Source organism: Megascapheus bottae, chromosome 12 (genome assembly GCF_031878675.1).
Source record: "Megascapheus bottae isolate mThoBot1 chromosome 12, mThoBot2.hap1, whole genome shotgun sequence".
NCBI lineage: Eukaryota > Metazoa > Chordata > Mammalia > Rodentia > Geomyidae > Megascapheus > Megascapheus bottae.
The window spans coordinates 41,262,630-41,287,866 of record NC_143520.1 but is presented as its reverse complement, the minus strand read 5'-3'; the positions used below and the strand labels follow the sequence as shown (position 1 = coordinate 41,287,866).

The window sequence follows — 25,237 nt, the reverse complement described above, 5'->3', positions numbered from 1 at the left end:
ACTGGGCTCTTTAGTTGTGGCACTGATTTGCCTCAACCCTCCAGCACATCTCCAATTGCAGGTCTAGATTCTACCCAAAGCAAAGAATCATGGGCTGTGAGAGCCCTCCCCGAACCACCTGACAACTAACAGTAGGAAATGGACCATTTTAACCACAACCAACAACAGCTGCCAGGCCCAAATTATATGCTGTTTTTCTTTCTCTCACTGTACCAAGCATATACCAAAATGTTCTCAGGATATTAAAACCACGGTAGCTTCCTAGGCAGGCACGCTATCTAGTAAGATAAATATATTTTCTTTTTGTCTCCTGTACATGGCATATGGACAGCTCTTAACCACAATAAAAATGTGTGACAACTCCAGGTAATGCTCAAGCTTCAACTGCCTGGGGTGAAAGACTAAAATATTTTCAGAATAGACTTGATGATTTATATTTCTTTCTTCTCCTTTGAAAATTAACCATAGAAGGTATTTTGTTTTTATTCACATTTTTTCTTTCCATATATTTTATTGTAATTAATAGAAGGGTTACATTATATTCATCAGATAGAGGGTACATTACTTCACATACATTGATTTTTATTATCATAAAGGTGATGTACAGAAGGGTTATAGTTACAGAAGTCAGGTAATGTGTACATTTTTTTGATATTGTCACCCCTTAGAATGCTTTTTCTTAGCTGCAGAAAGAATCAAATTTTCTGCCATGCATTCTACATAAGCGGAAGGCTATTTATTACACCAGCTCTGACTGCACAATCCACAACATTCCTCTCAGATGCTGAACAACCTCCTCACACCAGCTTCAGATGAGGGAGGAATTGGTAATCAAAGCCCAGGGACCATTTAGAAAATGTCACAGTGTGAGATATAGCACACCTATGCATCACCTCATTTGTCTCACTGGCCCCACACTACACTTCTAGTAGCTCTAGGGCAGAAAGGGCATGGTACTTTTCCTTGTCCATAATAAGGGACAAGGCTGACATATCTACAATAAAGAGACAGGTTAACAGGAGAAAAAGCACAATAAATGTACTGTTTGATGTGATATGAGAGCCTTCAGAAATGAAGATCCAAATATACAGGGAGAGCTGTTTTTATGCTTAGATTTGATGAAAAAAGCATTGTCCTATGGAAATAGTATGATTAAATGCTAGAAAACTGCAAAGGGAAACTGAGCAAGGCCTGTCTCTGTTCCCTTCTTCATATGGGACATGATCACTTCTGGAATGAGGATCTTCTGGTTGATCTGCTGTTAAACAAGAGAGGTCAGAGATCTGTGTGAACAGTCCTTATGCAGAAAGGAAAGGGAAAGTTATGGAGATGTTTCTTGATTTTACGATTCTGTGAGAGAGGAGTTTTAGTTTCTATGACCCACCTTGGGGAAGAATTCTAGTTTCTATGGATTTCCTGGGGAGAAAGGGGGTATTGAGAAGAAGAAGGGCAGGAGATCAGAAGAGACACCTTCCAACACACTTAAATTCAGAGTCCTTGGCATTTCAAAGTGCTACACTCTTTTTCTCAGACTCCACCAGTGCAAGAAAAAAAATGCATTCTGCATATGTATATGAAATATATATATATAACAAAGACATAGCAGAAATTGCTTAGTTACATTTATTATCTAAACACAAGCTTCCCTGAACATGCCTTGAACAAGCAAAAATGTAGGAGAGGGCTACATAACTGAAACCTGTGAAAACAGGAAATACAATCTCCAACTCTACCATTTCACTGTACAGGATTCCCCGATCATCCTTCATAAGTGCATCTAGATGGGAGAGGAGACCTTATCTCCTAAATCTCCCTAAAGATGATTTCAAATGAAAATATAGAAAGTTATTATTTTTTTCCTTCCTCAAATACTGAGTTGAGATTTTCAACTAATATTACCCAAGTGAAGCTATAAATCAGAATTAGCAGATCATACACACCCTTGATCCTTTATTTTCCTTTTCCTAGATGATATTTTTTAATCTTCCTTTCATCCTGACCAGGAGAAATGAATCTGTAATCTTTATGTTCAAACTCAAACAAATGGTTTATTTGCTATGTATTTTGGTAGCAAATACCCAAGAGTTTTAGCTATACAGTGGGAGGAGAGTAAATGCAAGGAAGATTTCTTTTAGAAGTAGGTTTAGTTTTCAAAAAAAAACAACTATGAGCCAGGTGTGGTGGCTCACACCTGTAATCCCAGCCACACCTGTAATCCCAGCTACTAAGGAGGCTGCGATCTGAGGACCGTGGTTCAAAGCCAGCCAGGATGACAGCCTCCCTCATGGACTGTGTTGCCTGCTAAAGTGACAATTGCTTCTCTCAACAACAAGACTAGAGGTTCTTTCCCTGATCTGATCTTCTGTGCCTTCCCATGAGATTTTTTTCAAAAAATTTAATGGAGTGAGGCTGGGAGTTTGGCCTAGTGGTAGGGTGCTTGCCTACCATGCATGAAGACCCAGGTTCAATTCCTCAGTACCACATACATAGAAAAAAGCAGGAAATAGTGTTGGGGCTCGAGTGGTAGAGCTCTAGCCTTGAGAAAGCCCAAGGACAGGGCTTACGCCTGTTAATGAAGTAACAGCAATAGGAAAACTATTCAAAAGAAGTACATCCCCCTTTTCTGTCCAACTTTGCTTATTTCCCACTGATTTTCCTACCTAAAAATGTAGCCATTTTTTTCCTGAAGGGGCATATGATGACTTACAAAAGTCCAGATTGTAAATAAATGAATGGTTGATCTATACACAGTTGTCTCTGCATCCTGTGCTGGATGCATCCACACTCACACTCACAAGCCACCAAGATGTGATAAGAATTCCCTGAAGTTTACAAAAAGCTGTGCTTAAGAGGTAGAAGCAGAACGATGCCATGGAAATTAAGGCTTCAGATCAGCCTGCAGATCTGGATCCCTGCCTAGGCACAGTGGGTTTCCACATTTAAATTTTTTTTTCAGCCAGTCCTGGGGTGAGAACTCAGGGCCTGCGTGCTGTCCTTGGGCTTTCTCAAGGCTAGAGCTCTACCATTTGAGTCACAGCCCCATTTCCAGCTTTTTCTATGTACGTGATACTGAGGAATTGAACCCCTGTCTTTGTGTATACTAGGCAAGCACTCTACCACTAGGCCAGACTCCTGGCCCCCACATTTAAATTTCTAACCTCACTCAAATTTACAATTTTATCTGACAATACCAAGCATGCAGTTTTATGAATGAGGGATTGACTATTGGGATAGATGAAAGTATATGTAGAAAGGTTAAAGGCATCATTCAGTCCACAATTATATCAATTAATATTCAGCCCATAATCACATCAATTAATTTTCACTGTATTCTCTTCTTTGTCAATTTTTAGTTCTCTGTAAGAAGAGGAGTTTCTAGCTAGATATAAAGGGAAAGGAGAGAAGTATGAAAAGGGGAATTATTTAAAAGGAAAGGAGAGAACACCTATGATAAAGTTGGCCTTTTTGTATTTTTAATCCCTACATATCTTAAACCACAGAGCTCTAGCTCCCTGAACAAAAGGCGGAAGGAAATAGCACAGTAATGACTGACATTCTGAGCTAGCTAGGTTTCTGGGAATCAGCCTTCCTAAGGGGAGTATATTTCCAAACACTGGATTATAAAGCTAGACTGTGATTGGAGTTTGAAGCAGTCTTCAATAGGGTCCTAATAGGTCAGAACAAAGTTAGCTGGCTGCGCTGTCAGTGGTTATCAAGAAGACCCCCACCCCCAAATAACCTATAAGTATTTGAGTAGAAGAAAGCCTGCCCTGGCTGGAGAACCGCACAGCAGGTGATTGCAGAGGCTGCCTCTTCCCCTGTCCCTCGCACCATTCAGAAAGAGGTCACAGCATTCAAAACATTCTCAATGGATTTTTTTTAAAAAAAATCAATTCTGAAAAGATGAAGCCACATAAGAAAAGAATAACGCACATACAAAACATTACAATAAACCTCCCCAGGTAACCTAATTCATTTAACCAAAATGACTCCCTTATCATCAACTCATTGCAATCAGAAGTGGATCAAACAAAAGAATGTCACACTGACTTAGCTAGCTTGTCAGGGCACCCAGCCTGGGTTCCTTGGTGACCAAGATTTCTCTTAACAGAGAGTCTGTGTGTGATATGCAATGCTTTCACACTAAGACAGTTTATGGACAGTGAACGCTTTCAGGCGGCAATATAATGGAAAATGAAATTCAGTTGACCACTGGCAAACAACCTCAGGAATGAATTCAGAAAGACTTTTTTTTACACTTGTACATGAGCTACAAAATAATGTGCAAAATATTAACCGACCCTTGCGATTTCCGCCCCCCCCCCATCATTTTCTGGGGGTGGGGGGAGAAACAGGCCAGCTCTTACAGATGACCTGTAATGCTACAAAATTCAGCTCAAACTGAGCTTTTTTTTTCAACAGAAAAAAATAATTTTTTAAATCTTAACAATTTTAGTGTCAAGGGCAGAAGTCATTCACACACCCTATAATAAAAAGTGACAGGTTTTGCTGGGTGCTGGTGAGGTCACCACTCTTGAACCCCCAAAGGCTTTGTAGTTCGGTGAGAACACAAGGCGGAGGCGCAGAACTCCTTGCCATTGGAAGCAGCTCCAGGCATTTCCGCCTGGGAACCGCTTGGTCCACGTTATTCTATTTCCACACGCTACCCTTCAGAATTTCGAAGGAGAAAGAGATCGTGCTTCCAAAATACGAACAAACCCAGAATTAAAACGTACAGGAGATACTAAGAATAGGACAGAGCTCTGCTAAGACAAAAATACATAAACTTTCCACAATCCACAAAGATACCAAAAAGGGGGGAGGTACCCAAAGCCCCCCCCCCAAAAAGGGCTGGATCACTATTTGGTTTTAGCAGGACCACTGATTCTTGGCGAGGGGGGTGGGGGGCGTTTGGAAACCACAAGACACACAAAAGGTGTGGGGAGATAAGGCCAGGAGCCGGCTGCCGAGTCCAAGCCGGAAGGAACGAGGGCAGGATGGAAAAGAGCTGCCACGCGGGAAGGGACGGGGAAGTCCTCCCATCCCCGGAGGACAACTCAAAGGTAGAGTTCGTCCCCGCAGGAGGCGGATTTCTGCGGGGTCCAAGCCCCAGGTGCAGGAAGGGTCTCAAGGGCTGGAGACGCGCTGTCCGAGAAGTACCGGGTTTTCGTGGCATCCCTCCGGCGGAGGCTGTAGCCCGCACCCACACGTCACAGCTCTCGGGCCCCACCGTCACCGAGCAGGGCAGTGACCACTGTGACCCCCTCCCCCGGAAGGGTCGGGGAGGGGTCGGGCCCACCCAAGTCCAGAAGCAGTTCCGAGTCCCCGCTAGTATCCCCTCCTGGAACCCTTCCGGGCGCTGGCATCCCCGCGGCCACCGGGAAACACCTGGCCGAGGGAAGTTTTCCCCGAGTGGTCCGCAGAGCCAGGATGGGGAATCTCAAAGGAGAAGGCGTCGGATCCGTGTCCGAGCGCTCTGAGCGGGGCCCGCGGGGCTCCCCGCCCCGGGAGCGCCTGGCTCCCGAGGCCAAAAGCCGGCTCCCGCAAACTTTTCCAGTGCGCCCCGGAAGGGTCCGGGATGAGCCGCGAGGAGAGCGCGAGCCCGGCAGGCCCGGGGCGGCTGGAGGGGGCCGGAGGAGCCGGAGCCGCCGAGGCCGGGCGGACCGCGGGAGGTGGGGCTGCGCCTTCCCCGGCACCTCGGAGACGCGGAACCCCGCACCTGCCTCGGTCCTACCCCCGGAGCAGGGAGAGGCGGGACCAAAAGTCATCCCGCCGCGGGCCGCGCCCCGGGAAGGGGGCCCCCGGACAGGGGCGGTGCCCGCTCACCTCGGTCCTCCAGTCCGTCGCTGAACTGGCCGCTCTCGCTGATCCGCGGCTGCCGCTCCTCCTCCGGCTGCAGCGGCTCTCGCGCCGGAGGGCTCAGCCCGCCCGGGCGGGAGGTGGCGGCGGAGGGCGCGTGGCCCCGGGGCGGCGGCGGGACTGCGGGGCCCGGTGGGCTTCTGCGCTCACTGCCAGTGACCGGCTCCATGGCGCGGAGCTCCAGCTCCCAGGGGCGGCGACTGCGAGGAAGGCGGCGGGGACTGGAGTCCGAAGTGCCAGCCGCCGCGGCTCGGGCGGAGGAGGGACGGTGGACGGACCGCGTGGAGGCACGGAGGGCGGGCGCGGCAGAGTGGAGGTGCACGCAGGCGGGGGGCAGGGGGCAGGTCTGAGAGCCGCAGGCCGGCTCCGCTGGTGGCAAGGCTGAGGCCGCGCTGTCACCACGCGCTCCGCCTCTGGGGGCAGGTGCGGACGGGGGGACCCCACCCCGAGGCCCCCGAGCCCGCGCACCTGGGTCCGGGCACCCAGGTGCGTGAAGAGGGAGGGCCCCAGACAGGCTGGATACGCTCCAAATCAGGGAACTGTTGGGGGCGTGAGGATCCCAGGCGGCTGCTGCGGGGCTTGGAGAGGGCGTGTCGAGCGGCGCGCCCCACGTGCCCTGCGGATTGGTGCCCGGAGAGGGTCCACCGGACCCCATTCCTCCCGTGGGCGGGTGGGCGGCAGCGCCGCTCATCTGGTTCTCTTCTCTAGCGGAGACTCTGAAGGCTTCAGACCATACAGGTCTCGGCCTGTCTAGGCCGCCACCCTCCTCTGCCCATGCCCAGAAGACAGGATTCACCTGCCGAAAGCTGATGGCTCTCGTGCTCTCTAGATGTTTTAACTGCGCTCAGTTTCCCTAGATCCCCAACTAGCCCAGCGATGGAGTACCTGCTGGATCAGCACATGTTGTAGAAGATGCTTGGAGTTCCCCATTGTGACCCTGCCTGGGCCTTTCCCTCCCATTCACTTCTGGCTTTGAACACCCCCAAATCCAGGAGTCAAATCGAAGCCTCCCCTGAAAGTCTGTCTCTGACGCACCCTGGCACTGTCAGGCCGGTCCTCGCCTGCGGTGCCGCAGCCTAGGCCACACTGGGAGGGCGCGTGCTCCCCGGTAGCCCGGAGAGGCGCCCGGGGAATGGAATCCTGCCGCTGTTCAGACCGAGTTTATATTTAAATAGCATCCACATTCAAGCTCTGGAGTCTAGATCTCTCATCTTTAGGTTTACGACAGTGCCTAAATTTACTCTGAGTACGCTAAAATGCCAATTCCTCATTTGAAGGGATCCATCCTGTTTTCTAAATAGCAAGGGCTCATTTCCGCTCTGCTGGCGACCGAAACCAGGGTGGGATGGCAATGCCTTTGCAGTGGTGCAGTGGAAAGGTAACCTGATGGAAGACCGGAGTCTCGTTTTCGTTTGTGTTTTAGTTCTATTGTTGCTGTTGGATTGCAATTAGATGTGAGTTGACTGGCTCATTTCTTCCACTGCAAACTGCAAGTTCATTTGAGAGGTCCCTTCTCGTTGTAAAAGAATATGATTACTGGGCCAAAAGCAACGAAAATTTCTCCGCATGAAATCTAATTTTGTCCTGCAAAATAGATGGTCCTTCAGCTATGCTTGCAAAACCCTCCATTCCCTCCACCTCATGGATTTTGTTCCTCCTGTTTATCCATTGGATTCTCTTGTCAACGGACATCAAAGGATTACATAGAATATAAGAATAATAAATAATAATAAGAATGAATGAATGAATGAATGTTAGAGTCCATATCACAGTCAATCAATGTGGTGAAGGCGCTGGTTGAAATCTAAGACTGCTCCCTCCCCCCTCCCTAAGTCATCTGGTTTTTGTTTTTGTTTTTAATTACACTACGAGCCAGTGACTCATATATACAATCTTAGCTACTTAAGAGGCTGAGGTTTGAGGATCAGGGTTTAAAACCAGCCGGGGCAGGGAAAAGTTGCTGAGACTCTAAACTCCATTTAACCACCAAAAGCCAGAAGTAGAGCTGTTAGTCTTGGGGGGCGGGGGAAGAGAAACTCAGGAACATTAGCAGCATCCAGAGCCTGAGTTCAGACCCCTGGACCAGCACCAAAAATTTACAAAATAAAACAAAAAGTACTAGGGATTATAAAGCAGATGCCTTGGCACTGAGTTACACTCCCAACTCTCATCTATTTTTTTAAATTATAAACAGAAGCACTTTCTTTTTTTCTCACCTAATTTTTGGTTTGTATTTTTAAATTGTATTTTATTGTAGGGTTATATATTGAGTCGCAGTTACATTCGCCCAGGTAGTGGGTATATTACTTCTTGAACAGTGATACCCCGTCCCATATTTTTCTCCCACTTTCCCTACCCCCATACCCTCCCTGGTTTGTTTTTTACCATACATATTTCTACTTTGCTCCTCAAAACTCTGATTCAGTGATCTGTCTAGAAATATTTAATTCCTACCCTTCCTCCAAATATATATTCAGATAGACAGACAGATAGATAGATTGCAACAACCAATTGCGCTTCTCACTAAACTACACTCCACACCATACTCTACTGCACACACACACACACCATGTTCTATAGAAGGCTGTCACCAAAAAGCAGAAGTAACTGCTCATTCTTTGGATTTCTTGAGTTTGTAGGCCAGTGAATGTGAAACAGGATTGTGAAGGTCAACATGTCAAGGTTCAAAAAATGTGTCCCAAAGTATGTTGCTTAGATATGCTGAGTACTTTGAACTGAAAGGAGGAGGTGCAGAAACCAGATCCTTCTGAGCTTCTCCTGCCTTTTTTTCTCCCACAAGGCAAGCCAGTGAAATTAGAAATCCTTATACAACAAGGTGGCTCATAGACCCCCCCCCACTCCAGTCCTTTCACCCCCCCACCACTCTTTCCAAGGCCAGACACAAAAACTAGAAATAAGGCAGATTGCATTTCAAGGCCAGCCCAAGCAAAAAAGTTTGCTAGATTCCATCTCAACCAAGAAGCTGGATGCAGTGGCTCATTCCTGTCTTCTCCAATAATAGAGGAAAACACAACTAAGGGGATTGCAGCCCAGATTAGTTCCAGCATAAAGCAAGACCTCACTTGAAAAATAATATAGAAAGTGGCATGAAGTATAATTCAAGTGATAGAGAGCCAAGTGAGAGTCATTGAGTCTAAGAATAAAAATGAAGTTTCTCTGGGCTTTAAGGTCTACATTTAGGGAGTTTCTGATATCACACAAAACACTTGTTAAATAAATTTGTTATGCCTTTCTTCTGTTACTCCATCTTTTGTTATCAGATAATACCTTTCTGATGGGGGAGAGAGTTGTCACACCTGTCTTTTCTGCTCCTCTGCATATTCAGGATTCTTGTTAAAATGTAGATTTTGATTCTATAGGTCTGGATAGAGGTTGAGATTCTGCTTTTCTAACAAAACTGCCTATACCACTGGTCCAAATATTACACTTTGGGAAGCAACGGTCTAAGAGGTTTTTGTTATTGTTCCCAGGGTAAGTATATTTTCCTTCATGTTCCAATAAACTACTATTAACTTCTCCAGAAAGATTTCTCTTAATATGGCTTACTACTCGGAGCTCTTATTTCTGAAAGTAAGTGATCAGCAATTCACTACTTATTTCATGTTTTAGTTTGGTGCATATTTGATCTTCCCCACCTCCTCCCATACCTACTTGAAGGCCAAGGACACTGTGTTCCCCCAAACAACCACTACTAATTAGCTGCAAGATAATATCACCTTACATTCTTGGAGGGCAGGCATTTTACTGTTTTTCATCCATTGTCTTCTGCACTCAGCTAGTGCTGAACTTGCTTTATAAATAAACCAAGGGTTCCTGTTACTGTTAAGCTGTCTAGTAGCACCACAATCCACAGCAGTACTGCCCCCTAGGGGAGAATATTGAAAATTGCAAGTGCTTTCATTCCTTACCATAATCATTAGAAGGGGCCCCAAACATTTAGTGGGGATAGCCCCAGATCCAGATTGCTTCCCACACGGTTTCATATGCCAAACTGGATTCATGATTATGTTAAAACATGGTTAAATTATATTCGAATTTTATCTCTGTCTTACATAGAAACACAAAATATGTTTGCAACTTTTAAATGCACAGAGAGTATTGTGGAAATACAACCACTATGCAAGTCTAAGATAGGTGGTTCTCTTTTCAATTTAGGAAAGTCAGGACAAGTGGAAGTTAAGCTCCACTTGTGGCATCTGTTCAGGAGACATATTTGTACCTATCACCCGCATAAGTGACACAGTAATTCCCTGTGTTTAAGAATATATTTACTAGGGCCAGGAGTTTGGCCTAGTGGTAGAGTGCTTGCCTAGCATGCATGAAGACCAGGGTTCGATTCCTTGGTACCACATACTTAGAAAAAGCCAGAAGTGGTGCTGAGGCTCAAGTGGTAGAGTGCTAGCCTTGAGAAAAATCCAAGGACAGTGCTCAGGCCCTGAGCTTAAGCCCAAGACTAGCCAAAAATAAATAAATAAATAAAAAATATATATATTTACTTACCTACTGTTTCAAAATGTCAAAAGTGAAGAAAGAGTCTTGTATTTTTATTTTTAAATTATAAGTAGGTACAAAAATCTGACTACTTCTTTACGGCTTCTAATTGGACTCCAAGTGGACCTTTATGAAGGCAAATGGACATTAATTATGTATGTCACTACTTTTACTCCTCCTCTGTGATAATTTAGACCATTATATTGATCTTTAAATTATATGTTGATGTATTATCCATGAATTTATTAGTAAATAGTGAATCGAAAGAAACTGTTATAAAAAGTGATACAACCATTATCACAAGATGATCTGGCAGACATGCCATCTAGATGTGATATGGCCTACCAAATAAGATCTCCTAATAGAAAGAAGACTTTAGGTTAAAACTGTGGACCAGTGGTTCATGCCTATAATCCTAGCTATTCAAGAAGCTAAGATATGAGAATCAGAGATCAGAGATAGCCTGGGCAGACAAATCCTCGAGATTCTTATTTCCAATTAACTAGCACAAAGCTGGAAATGGAGGTGTGGCTCCAGTCATAGAGTAAAAAAGCCAAGCAAGAGTTCAAGCCCTGGGCCAGGAGTTTGGCCTCCTGGTAAAGTGCTCGCCTAGCATGCATGAAGCGCTGAGCTCAGTTCCTCAGTATCCCATACACAGAAAAAAAGCCAGAAGAGGTATTGTGACTCAAGTGGCAGAGCACTAGCCTTGAGCAACAATTGTCCAAGGACAGTGCTCAGGCCCTGAAGTTCAAGCCCCAGGACTGGCAAAAAGAAAAAGAAGAGTTCAAGCCCCAGTTTGGGCACAAAGCAAAACAAAGCAGCTTACCAATATTTTTAGTATATCAGGTATGGTTTTGATAAATGTTCATGAATATGAAATGTTAATATAGAAAACCAAGTGTGGGATACATGGAATTCTGTACTACTTTCCCAATTTTACAAAAATCCAAAACTTTTAAAAATAAAGTCTAATTTCAAAAGAGAAAAAGTAAAGGAGGAAGGATAAGGAGGCTGAATCTAAGAAATAGCCAATTTGACTTAGAACTTTACCCATTTCAGGAAACAGACCATAACAGGCAAAGTACTTAGAAATTTTCCTATGCTTGAATAAAGTAAAACATTTATCAACATTGCTGAGAAAGTTTAAACGTGACAAAAATTAAACTAACATTATAATTTCAAGCCAATTCTAATGACCTTTATTGGGTCTTATTTTAGTACCCATAAACATTTCAGAGTTTTGTTCATTTTGTGAATTCTCAAATTCTTAACTCAGAGGGTTTCTATCAGATCATTTAGAAAATCACATACACATAAGAGCAGGTCAGCAGTACAACTGACTATGATATTTTTTTCTTATCTCTTTTTTGTGGGGTAGGGGGAGCACAACATGGGGCTTGAGCTTAGGGCCTGCATAGTTTCATGAGCTCTTTTGCTTGAGGGTAAAGCTCTACCATTTGAGTCACAGCGCTACTTCCAGTTTTCTGGTGGTTTATTGGAGATAAGAGTCTCACAAACTTTTCTGCTCTGACAGGCATAATCCTCAGGTCTCAGCCTCCTAAATTTCTAGGATTACAGGCATGAGCCATTGATGCCAAGATAGATAGATAGATAGATAGATAGATAGATAGATAGATAGATAGATAGATAGATAGATAGATATTCATATTCTTGACACAACAACTAACCTTCCTACTCCTGATAAATTGGCATGGGACTATGGCATGAGTGTTTGAGGAAGTTCTGATGAGCCCAATGTACAGTCTGCCTGAGGACAGTCTGCATGTACAGTCTGGTGGAGGACAAAGAGCTTCTCATCTTCAGTGTGCTCAAACATCATTCCACAATATCAGCAAAATGAAGTTTTTTAATTCAGTAGGCCTTGGGAGAGGCCCAAGCTTCTTCAGTTCCTTGGTGATGCCAGAGCTATTGGCTAATGGCCCACCCTTTGAGCTGCAAGGGTGTGGAATACATGAGCAGAAGGTTTTGCTTCTACTTTGATCGAATCTATAATAGATTTCAGGAAGGAGTATGGGAGGCACGCATAAAATTAACAAAAGGCAAAAATCAAGTGAAATGCAAGTATCTAGTACAGACATGAGGTAGCTTCAGTTTTCACAACAGCGGCAGTGAACATTCAACACCAGAGAAGGTTAATCTGGACATGCTTTGTGGGGGTGAGTGCTAATGAGCATGTGCAAGGGTGGTAAGGCATCCCAGGAAAGGGCAATGACAAAAAAAAATTAGCTAAAACTTTGGACAAATGTACGGATCCACAAGTCTCTCTAAATAACTCCTTTTGAGGAAAGAAGGGGGCTGGGATGGGAATTTAGGAAACACTTCAGGGGTAGATGGGAAAGTTCTGTTCCTTCAATTGGGTAGCTACTTGTCTAGTAAGGATTTATTAGGCCATGAATTTGTGTTGTGTGATACTATGTACCTCTGGTTTGTCTTACAATTATTTTATTTTATTTTATTTATTTTTTTGCCCAGGATGACCAGCTATGTTGAGAAAGATCAGTTTCGCTTAGACAGATTGTCCTGGATGGATGCAAGCATTGGTTGTTAAGGGCTCAAGACTCATCTCACTCAGCTAAAAGGAGAATGTCAAAGGAGGAGTAGGAATTCAAAAGAATAAAGTCAAAGTTAGCTGAATCTGGTATGTGAAAAGGGAGTTACATAAGCTCAAAAAATCACTTCAATTTCTTCTACTTGCATAGAGAAAAAGTTGATGGCATTGAGTCATATTTCCTATTCCTCTGGTTTCTTTGCCAGGTCCCCAGACCCATCAATCCAGCTGCCTCTGAACATCTCCAGCTGAGAAAGCCACACTCATATCCATGTATCGTCAACCTCTCTCTGTTGACAAACTGCAGCACCATCTTCCCTAGTTGGAATTCTAGAAATATCGCATCTTGACTGTACTCTTCTTTACCCTTTATATGCAAGAAGTAACCAAAGCTGTTGGTCAGCTTTCAGTTCCCAGTGAATACCTGAAAGAACCAGCTTACCCATAGGAAAGGTTAAGTTTTGGCTTATAACTTCAGAGATTTCATCTCATGGTTGCCTGGTCCAGATGCCTTGGGTCAGCACAGTATGGCTAGAGAGCATGGCAGAGCAGGCAGCTCACCTCACAGCAGCCAGGAAAGAAAAAGGAAAGGAAGGGGGTAAACTTCTAATAGCCCCTTCAAGGTCATGACCTATTGACCTAACTAGTTTCTACAGGACTTGCCTCCTAAATGTTCCACCATCTGCAAATAGTTTGATAGGCTGGGGACCAAGCCTTTATATAATACATGGTTCTTTGGGGACATTTCATATCCAAATTATAGCACTAATTTCTGTCAGTTCCACAATCAAATTCCCCTGAAATGGCCAGGTTTTCCCAAATGTAGTTTGTTCCCATATTCTCCACCCTCCCATTACACAGCAAAAATCACTCTAACATACTTTCCCTCTGCTCACCTTTGTTTATAGAATGAAGCTTCAAGTAAGTAAAGTTATGCCACTCTTCTGTGCATCATTCCCTCCCTCACTAGGCCTTCAATCTCCATCTTTCAGCTAGGTTTCTCAAATTTGCCTAGGCAAATTTTACACTGTACTTTGGTACTATGGAAGCACCTTCTAGGCTAGCTCCCCCACAACCCCAGCCCAATACAGACTCACCTTATATCTGATGCTCAGGTCTTTTTCTGACACAATCTCCCACTCAAGGTAATGAATGTATCTTTCTCTCTGTTTATCGCGACATATTTTTCCTGTTATAGCTCTTGGAACACACTATTTTCTATAATCTTGTTAATTCATCAATTTCTGCCCACCTGAATGGTTAGAACAGTTTACTCAGCCTAGTGAGTCAGACATTTATCACATTGTAGGAAGAAAACAAGTACCCAGAAAATAATGTGTTAAAAAAAATAAATGAATAAACTCTACCACTCCCACATCAAAGCCCTAGATAATTGATCTGGTAGTGGTGTTTAGACTGATCACACAGGCAGTTCTGAAGCAATTCCAAGATTACAATTCCTCCAGGCCTATCTCTTCTCACTTCTATAAGAAGAAAAAGAAAAAATACCATGTTTTAGCTTTTGAGCTGCTATGCATAGCTCCTATAACCCTCTTGAGGACACAGCTTTCTCTACCCATCCAGAATTCATATTGGCAGCATTATTAAGACCTGATGGGGTTAAATTTGACAATCTTCTTAGTTCCAATGACTAAAGGTTTTGTTGTTGTTGTTTTGTTTTGTTTTGCTTTTGCCAGTCCTGGGGCTTGAACTCAGGGTTTAGGCACTGTCCCTGACCTTCTTTGGCTCAAGGCTAGTACTCTACCACTTGAGCCACAGCACCACTTCCAGCCTTTTCTGTTTATGTGGTACTGAGGAACTAAACCCAGAGCTTCATGCGTGCTAGATAAGCATTCTACCCCTAAGCCACATTCCCAACCATGACTGCAACACTTTTATGAAAACATTATGTTGATGAAGGTAGATGAGTACATAACTCTCAATGAAGTGTCACAAAGCGAATATGGAACCACTTCAGTAAGCAGAATGCTATCAGTGTAATATCCTAGACATTTAGGGGATCTCCAAATTCCCCCTGCAATAGAGTCACCAGCACTCAGCGAACTGAGCTAGGGGTCAGTTTAACAGCAGCACAGCAGTTACTCTCTACCTTCAAGCTGATAGAGAGCATCCCTGACCTATAGTGGGGCTGACCTTTCAAAGGTAAACACCACGGGCAGGTGGTAGTCACCATATGACATCACCATGTTCAATAACCACAAGGATGAAACCACACACAGGTGGTCTTAACCACTCACAGGTGGTTGAGCAGGTTAAGCATTTTTACAAAAACAAAAGCAACTTGGCAGCTAAGCCTGCCAGGTTATTATAATCAGGACCACCAAAAGCTTCTCCTTTGTTTCCTTATAGCCACCCCCAATTCCCCTGGGTAAACTAGAAGATTTCCAACAATGCTTTGACATAAACCATAATGAACTGATTTTCAATAATAAAAGAAAATAACATGTGCTCATTGCAAAAAGAAAAAAAGTCAAAACTGAATGGAAGTGCAAAAAAGTGTAGGAAGTAAATGAGTTTTCCCTATCAACCTTCTACCCACACACTCATATATACCATTTCCAGGGTTAAGCACTTAGAACAATTGGATGCATGTATCAGTTCTGACTATATAACAAGAAAAAAATCAGTTTAAAGGAACAAAACAATTCCATGATGTAATATTCACATAATTGTTTTAATCATTTTCTGAGTAAATGAGAATTTTTTTATCGTTTCCAGAGTTCTGCTATTGAAAACGATGTCACAACAATCATTTCATTTTAAATATCTTAAGAAGAAAATGTAAAGAGATTCTCAAAGACTTGAGATAGGACAGGTTTGGGGTTTTATTTAATTAAATCATTCAGCCACATAATTAAATAAGACTCAGTTGTTTCCTATCCCTTTATTTTGCCTTATAACATGGCATATTCATCTTAAGGCTTAGCCACCTCACAATTGTAAAATAGCAACAATAAGACAATATACTTCATCAGAGGAATGTGGTAGGAGGTAACAGGAAGGAGGGGGAGAGGGATGACAGGGAGAGAGAGGGGAATGAGAAGTTAATGTTTTAGATTCTCTTCTTAATTGGCTTAGGTTAGCCATTTGCATACTTATGGGTTAGCCTAAAGATCTGCGGGATGCAAAGTACTGGCTTCCCTACCTCCCATTCTTGAACCAATTTCTGTAGCAGAAAAGATGGATTAAACTAATTTTTGGAGATTGATATGGGGTCAATAACACTCAAACCAAATAGATGGCTACTACACAATTAAAATAGGTACTGGGAAGGCCATCATATCATTCACTGCTATGAATGTATTCTCAGACTTTTTAGTCTGAATATATACTCTTATGTACATAACACATGTTTAATATTAACTACAATGAGATAGCATTTCAGCAACTCAAAGTATTCTGCTATTTTACATACATAAAAAGTTACACTGGGCATCAGTGGCTCATGCCTGTAATCTTAGCTATTCAGGAGGCTGAGATCTGAGGATTGGTGTTCAAAGCCAGCTCAAGCAAGAAAATTCATGAGACTCTTATCTCCATTTAACCACCTGAAAGCTGGCATGTGTCACCACAGGAAGAGCTGGGGCTTGTGGAGCCAGATTCTACAGTTCCAGTCTTGGTTCAGTGATCCCCTAGCATGGTGATTTCAGGAAAGTTGCTTAGACTCTCAGTGTTGCTGAGAATGGGAAGATGCCTGGCCCATGGTAGTTATCTATCTCTTCTGTTCCCAGCCCTAAGCAGGATGGGAACAGCATATTTACATCAGCTCTGGTATAAATATTTCTACTGAATTTTTTTTTTGCCAGTTATGGGGCTTAAACTCAGAGCCTAACCACTGTCCTTGAGCTTTCTCAAGGCTAGAGCTCCACTACTTGAGCCACAGCACCACTTCTGGCTTTTTCTGTGTATGTGGTACCGAGGAATCAAACCCCAAGTGCCTGCGAGAAAAGCACTACACCACTAGGCCAAACTCCCAGCGCTGAGGAGTATTTTGATTGCCCAAAACAGTGCTTGTTATAAGGTGCATGAACATTTACAAATAAGGAAATATTTGTTGGCTGAAGAAAAGAATGAATTAGCAAGCATTCTAGGGGAAGAACTCAGTAAGTCTTTCTCTCTACTGTACAGGCTTTCAGAACCAGTTCGCCAAGGAGTTTATTCATAAGTGCTAAATACGATGTTCTTCTCTCCTTTTCCCATTTTCTTGCATGCCGACTGAAAATTCTAAGTACTCACTGGATAAATGTACACATTGAGACCTTTAGATAAAAAGCTTTCATAGGATCTGGTGAATATAATGTAACCCTTCTATTAATCACAATTAAAAAAACAGAAAAAAAATGAAAAAAAAAAAGCTTTCATAGGTAGGGGGACATGACCTGATAGTACCTTAGTTTTAAAATAGTAATTGTGGGCAGCACCTGCTCTGGAGACTGTGAGGCTTTGTAGCTGTTTATAAACTTGAAAATTGGTTCTAATTCATTACTGGCTACTAGACGAGAAGCTGTTGCTTATCGCCTTGTTTTTGATTTTCAAGTCCGCTCTCAAGTCTGACTTTGATCTTGTCTCTTATAATGCCAACACCATTGAAATGGGCTCAAATTGTTTTGTGTCCAAATAAAACATAAACAAGAAAGATTTCCTCCTTACCTTTCTAATCTAACAGAAATGAAGAGCTAGCCAAGTAGATTGTAGTTTAACCCAGGTGTAATTAGATGTCCTTATTAGAATTTTTTACTACATCTCTCAATGTCTGAAAAAGCCAGTTGATATTTATCCTACCTCCCAAAACAGAGCCAGAGAATGAAAACTCAAGAAAGGGCTCATTTTCAGATGAGCAACTTGAGGCACATCAGAATGTATTAGTTTCCTATGCATACCACAGAAAATTACCACAAATGCAGTGATTTAACACAACACAACTACCAAGTTGGTAGTCATGAGTCTGAAATGAGGCTTATGGAATTAAAAGAAAGGTGCCCAGGAAGTGGCCCAGTGGCTCAAGTTGGGGAGTGATAGCTATGAGCTGAATTGCTCAGGGATAGTCCCCAGGCCCAGAGTTCAAGTCCCATGACCGACAGAAGAGAGAGAGAGAGAGAGAGAGAGAGAGAGAGAGAGAGAGAGAGAGAGAGAGAGAGAGAGAGAGAGAGAGAGAGAAGAATGCCAACAGGGTAGGTTCCTTCTGCAGATGCCAAAGGAGAATCCACTTCTCTCTACTTCCAACATCTATTATGGGCAGCTGCCACTGCTTGGCTTCTGGCCACAAGGTTCCAATCTCTGCTTCCCTGATCACAACATGCAATTTCTAACTCTGATTCTCCTACCTCCCTTTTGTAAGGATTTGGATGTTTACAATAAACCCAATCAGATAATCAAAGAAAATGTCATTTTAAAATCCTTCCTTGCAAAAAAAATAAATAAATAAAATAAAATCTTTCCTTGCAACCGTAAAGGTCCTTTTGCCATACAAGGAATGTGAGAAAAGCATCTTTTCTATCCAAGTGCTTTGCTTCCTTTCTGTTCATCTTGGGTTTTCCTGAAGGCTTCCAGCTTTGGTCAGGGGGGGTTGGCTCTTATTAATTACATTTTAGTTACACACATCTTTTCCCTGAGCACTTTAATTAGGACAGCTTGATAGAAGCTCCTTGAATTTTTGTTACATTCTGTTAATTAAGCCACATCCTTTTGGAGACTGTGACCCTGACTTCAGCCAATCTGAGCACAGTGGTGGGGCCTGCTAGGTTAGGGTTTAAAAAGGGAGCATCCTGCAGAGTACTGGTGGCTAGCCACTTAGGAGGCTGAGATCTGAGAATCACAGTTCAAAGTCAGCCCAGGCACAAAAATCCATGAGACACTTATCTCCAATTAACCACCAGAAAATCGGAAGTGGCACTGTGGTTCAAGTGGTAGAGTGAGAGCCTTGAGCTGAATAGCTCAGGCCCAGAGTTCAAGCCCCATGTCTGAGAAAACAAACAAAAAGGGAGCAGCCTGTGTGCTTACTTGCCAGATATTTAACTGATAGCTTACCTGTGGTGGTGCTCTATTTGCACCTTGCAGAGTTCCTTTCAAATTCATGTTTTGTTCCTAAGCAACACCTTAACATCCTGAGCTATTTCTAACAGGTAACTTTCAAGAGATGCAGAGATTAGACATGGATAACTTTGGGAAGACAATTACGTTTTCCTTAGAGGAATAAAAGTAGAAAGAAAAAAAAAAAACACTAGATCAAAAATCCCCAGGAGGCCAATCTGCCTGGATAAGGCTGGGCAATGGGCTAAAACTATCCCTGGGCCTTCATTTCATCAGCTCAGTATTTGCCAAAGGCTTGATGGTTTTCTGATGAGAAGACCTAGTTGAGACATCCCTTCCCAGGCCACTTCTGAATGGATCAGACCCTCCAGCTCCATGCTTCCTTCTAAATCCACATCCTGGTCATTCACAACCCACATCAAGGCCTGGACTTATTCCCAGGAAAAAGCTGAGCTGTTGGATAAGAGCTCTACATAAAGGGAACTGATTTCTTCCTGGTCCTAATTCTAATTTTCTGATGACTGAGCTGGTGAACCCTTTTGAAACTGTAGCCTGTCTCCTAGAATTCTTTTCACAGGAAGTGACATCTGAGTTCACTGCCATCTTTTAGGTGCTTCAGACAGAAACTAGAGGAAGGTGTGCTCTCATTTGTGAGTAGAAGGTCACCGCACAGCAGGTGTGCTGGACTGAGAGCTGCGCTGCTGTTGCTGATGCAGCTGTTTTCCCTCTCCTCATACTGCTCTCACCCCTGAGTGCTGGTTTAATATCTGTTACCTCAGAGGAGCTTTTCCCATATAGCAGGAAAACTGGGTTCTGATACAGGCCATCTCAAATCCACCCAGCATTTCTGAGGATATCTTTACCCTTAGTTTCAACAAAACAGTCCCAAGGTAGGGCTGATTGTTCCCACTTGCCTTGTGCAAAAGTTCCTGAGTCTGGACTTGGAAGGATGGCTGAAGTGGTGGAGTGCTTTGAGTCACAGAACCACTTCTGGTTTTCTTTTTCTTTTCTCTTTTTCTTTTTACTTTTTATACATTTATTTAAGAATTGATTTATAACCTTTGTAATTTCATTTGTAAGTTGGATTCCACGGGTTTAAGACAGATGCCGTGGCTCATGTCTATAGACGAATTCATGGGGAACAGTGTAAAGACTGACAGTTCTGATCAAAAAATTCTGTTCTCTGTCATCATCTGATCAAAAAATTCTGTTCTCTGTCATCAACAAAACTGTTATTCCCCGACTTACAGGTACATTATGATCTTATGTTCTTCAGCAGAGCACTTTTGGTTTTCTAGTTAATTGAACGTAAGAGTCTCACAGACTTTTCTGCCGGGTGACTTAAGTGGTAGAGTGCTAGCCTTGAGCTGAAGAGCTCAGGGACAGCACCCAGGCCTACAGTTCAAGCCCCATGACAAAACAAAAACAAAAACAAACAAACAAAAAACCAAAACAAGTGAGTCTAGAGGTGCATACTCTGGGAAATTATTCCCGAACATCCTATTATATCAGCTTTGTGGGAGATGGGAGATAAGAGAGTCCCGGCAAAATGTTTGAGGGACTATCTCAAAATACAAGCTGGGAATAAGTAGCCCACAATTGTAATCCCAGTTAAGCATGAGGTAGAAGGTAGGCAAATTAGTCTCAATCTGGCCCTTGGCAAAAGTGTGACACTCTAATCTGAAAATTAAACTAAAGCAGAAACGGCTTTGGGGAGTGGCTCAAGTGGTAGACTGCTTAGGGAGCACAAGGATCTGAGTTCCAGCAGGAAAAGGGCCTTTACTGAGACAGCCACCTCCAGCTTTACATGCCCTTCTGCAAAATACAGAGTACTTCTGGACTCCTAGAGCTTGTCTGAAGTTCCATAAAAGTAGGACTGGAAAGAGATTCTTAGCATGAGCACTTTTAGAAGGGGAACAAGAGAAACATGAGAGAATGAAGAAGCCAATACAACACAGGTTCCTGAAATCCAAATCTGACTGATCCCATCAGGGGACTCTGTAGCAGACAGACCAAGGACCAGCCTTCAGTACCCCCATATCTATCTGTTGTTCTTTAGGGCTACCCTCATAAGAAAAGCAGTCTTTTCTAGACAAGATAGCTGTGGTTAGCTCAGAGAGCTCAGAAAAAGGAAGCAGCTAAAGGGTGGGTCCATGGCATCAAAAGAGATGTGGGTGGAACCCCATCAATAGCTCCTACAAGGCTATTGGGATGCTGCGTATTTTACATGCCTATCACAATGTTAGCACTAAAATCATCAACCTCCAGTAAGGAAATAATATCAAGCAATGTGTGATTTCTGGAGGACTCAGCACGGGCAAGAACAGGAAGCAGGATTCAATAGATGTAGATGTAGATGTGGGCCAGTTCTACCATGGATTAATTACTTTGGGATACATAATCTAATCCTTTGAGCCTCAAGGTTCTCATCCATAAAACAAGGTACTCGGGACAGAGAATGTACTAGAATGATGCTGGTTTATTATTAGTTTCTGTGGTCTAATTTTCTAAAGCAGCCAGCCCTTTTACTGAAAGATAAGTGGAAGTCACAAAGACACTGGTTTCACACAACAGACAAGAATGAGAATTTGCATTGTGTTAAAAGATGAAGCCAACTGCATTTAAGAAAGCAAATCTGTTTACAAAAAGATGATGTGAAACAGCCTCTGAAGAGCATGTGATTCATCAAGGCAATGTGGGCTTTCTCTTGTCATAACTCTGCCAGCCCACATATACACCACCCGAAACAAAAGGGTCTTACCCTGAGCCTCTGCCATGATTTTTTATTTAAGTTTTAATTTTTAAAATTTTATTGTCGAGGTGATGTACAGAGGCATTACCTTTATATTCATCAAGTAGTGGGTACTGTTGTGCTCTAAGTTCGAGATCCCCCTGAAAGACCACCAGAGACCATGACCAATGCAAGCCGCAAAGAGCCTTTTGTTAGCAAGCTCAAGCTTGGTCCTCCAAGCACATGAAAGCCAGTGATGCTTGGAGGCCCCGAGCACAGAATCAGCACAGTTTTTATAGTACAGAACAAACAAATCTGGAGAATTTCCATTCTCATAATATTAGTTACCTTTACATTTATGCACTCCTTAACCCCTTATCTGCTTTATTATTATGGTTTAACCATAAACAGTTGTGAAGTACAGCTACTGACTCGGGGATGAATTCCTGATGTCTCCACTAAGTCTCTGAGTGAATAGCTTATGGCACTTTGTAATCCTTCTGAAAAGGGTTTAGGGGAAATCGTCTCCCAGCTGTCCGCAAGATGGAGGTAGTTTTAACAAGATGGATTCGGACTAGCTATAGCTTCTCAGCTTCAGCTCTTTATTTTTAGCTACAGCTCTTCAGGTCCATTACTTCTTGAACATTGTTACCATTTCCCATGTTTTTCTCCCACTTACCCTTCTCTTCTCTTCCCTTCCCTTCCCTTTTTCAAATAAATGATTTTTCAATCTGAAGTCAGCTTGGACTGGATTCTCCTATCTGTAACTAAAGAGGAGGGGATAGATATAGATATAGATATAGATATAGATACACATATAGATATAGATATAGATGTGTGTGTGTGTGTGTGTGTGTGTGTGTGTGTATTGGATGTACACTAGCTGAGCTCTGACATCAGAACCACTGAGGCTTGACCTGTGCCTTAACTGCCATGTGCCTATGAATATAAGGTAACCCTTTTTTTTTTTTTGTCAGTCCTGGGGCTTGAAGTCAGGGCCTGAGCACTGTCCTTAAGCTTCATCTCAAGGCTAGAGCTCTACCACTTGAGCCACAGCACTACTTCCAGCTTTTTCTATGTATGTGGTACTGAGGAATCAAACCTGGGTCTTCGTGCATGGTAGGCAAGCACTCTACCACTAGGCCAAACTCCCACTCCCCATGGGGTAACCTTTCTAAACCTCATTTCCTTCTTGGTTAATAAGCATAAGTAATATCTACAGTTAGAGTTATTTTAGAGAACTAAATTAAATGGCATTTGTAAACACTTCAGTCAGTACCTGATTTCTAAATCAGTGCACTTAAATCAGGCCTGCTCCCAAAAACCAGCCATCATCGATGCCAATTTGATATTTATCCACCATCTACTATGTGCCAATAGTTTCTTGTGATGGGAAGACACTGGCAAGAGAAAAATCTGAGGTTTCTGCTCATAGAAAACTTCTGAATCCTCAGGTTGAAAAGAAATGGCTAATAAACCAACAAGGATGTGACATATTGTGGGCAAAGAATTAAAATTGAGTGATAGACAGTTTTGGTATAGATCCTAGGGTCTGACCTTCCCTTTATAGTGGATGCCCAAAGGAAGTGAGGTTCAGGCTAAGATCTGAAAACCCAAGTAGTCACCAATGACTAAGTGGCCTGGGGAAAGTACAATCCAGGTACAGGGAACAGCCCATGAAAAGGCCTCAAAGTGGAGACAGGGAGAGCATGGTTGAAACCAGTCCAATATGCCTGAGGATGGCACAAGATGCTAGAGCGTTTACAACATGTAGCAGAGGGTACTGGACAGGTAGGTGAGAGACAAGTTTGAACAGTAGACAGAAAATATGCAGAGTCTGGATACTAAATAGAATAGAAAGCAACAGAAGGATTTTAAGCTGAAAAGAAATATAATGTTCTCTCTGTGTGTGTCTCTCTCTTTGCATCTCTCTCTGTCTTTCTCTCTGCCTCTCTCTCTCTCCCTCTCCCTCCCCCTCTCCCTCTCCCTCTCCCTCTCTCTCTCACACTCTCTTTCTCCTCTCCCTCCCCCCAGTACTAGGACTTGCACTCAGAGACTGAGTGCTATCCTTCAGTTTTTTCATTTCAGACTGAACTCTACTACTTGAGCCACATCTCCATTTCCAGCTTTTTGCTAGTAAATTGGACATAAGAGTCTCACAAGCTTTCCTGCCCACACTAGCTTTGAGCCTTAATCCTTAGATCTCTGGCTCCTCCTGAGTTGTGATGATTACAAGTGTGAGCCACTGGCACCCAGCTTCCATGAGTATTTAAAGAACTCTAATTTCCTAATAGAAAATTGAGAATTGGGTGCCACTTCCTAATTCTTTTACATGAGTCTTTACACGAAGCCAGCTAGCTATCAGAAGACTAAAACAAAAACGAAAAAGAAGACTAATCAATATCCCTGGTATTAGGGTACAGCCCCCCAATATTAGGGTCACAAAAGCAGAAGTTAAACACAGAGTTTTATTCTGCACCTAGCATCGAGAATCATAATGACCATATGGTGGTTCCCCAAATCAAAGATGGTCCAGACATCCACATCTGGGTATACACCCAAACCAAGAACATAAAAACAGGTATTTCCTTACCTAAGTTCATAGTGGCATTATTTACAGTAGCCTCAAATTGAAAGTATCCCAAATGTCCCTCAACAGGGATACAAAATATGGTATACAACTATAATAGGTTATCATGTGATTTTAAAAAGGAAAGACATTCTGGTACATGTCACAATATGGTTGAACTTTAAGAACATTATTCCACTTGTGATAAAGCCATATACAAAGGGTCTGGTACTGTACAATTTCACTCACACATGGTACTAGAATAATAAAATTCACAGAGACATAAATAAGCATGATGTCTGGGCTGGGAGTTTGGCCTAGCGGTAGAGTGCTTGCCTAGCATGCATGAAGACCCACATTCAATTCCTCAGTACCACATACATAGAAAAAGCCAGAAGTGGTGCTGTGGCTCAAGTGGTAGAACTCTAGCCTTGAGAAAGCCCAAGGACAGTGCTCAGGGCCTGAGTTCAAACCCCCGGACTGGCCAAAAAAAAAAAAAAGAATGATGTTTGCCATACACTAAGGTGAAAGGGCAAAGGAGAACTAGGGTTTAATGAGAATAGAGTTTCTGTGTAGTCAGATGAGAAAAGCTTCTAACTCCACAGTCCAATATCAAGCTAGTTCATCTCTAATATATTTTTTAAAGCATTTGGGGAAAAAAATCTAACACTCCTTCATGATAAAAATCTCTCAACAAAATAGGACAAGAACTTTCTCAATCTGATAAGGAATATTTGTGAAAATCCTACATCCAACTTCATATTTTTAACACAAAATAGTGCTTGAGCTGGATGGATGCTAGTGGGTCATACCTATAACTACCTATTCAGGAGGCCTAAGATCTAGAGGATGGGAGTTTGACACCAGCCTGGGTAGAAAAGTCAGCAAGATTCCTTCTCCAAAATAAGTGGCAAAAAGTCAGGATGGAGTATGGCTAGAGTGATAG

The 25,237-nt window shown here is 42.9% G+C and overlaps 1 protein-coding gene across 3 annotated transcripts in view; it reads right to left on the bottom strand.

Annotated features, from left to right (window-relative positions):
* Tmem163 (transmembrane protein 163) overlaps positions 1-25,237 on the bottom strand; it is a 238,872-nt gene that overhangs the window by 190,040 nt on the left and 23,595 nt on the right. The window contains exon 1 of one of the 3 annotated variants that reach the window (XM_090342909.1): positions 5,827-6,322. The exons of the other annotated variants lie outside the window; for them this stretch is intronic. Within the exon in view, the coding sequence (XP_090199035.1) occupies positions 5,827-6,028 (202 nt within the window). The 5' untranslated portion in view covers positions 6,029-6,322. Of the gene's footprint in view, positions 1-5,826; positions 6,323-25,237 lie in introns of those variants that run through there. 3 annotated transcript variants of the gene reach the window in all.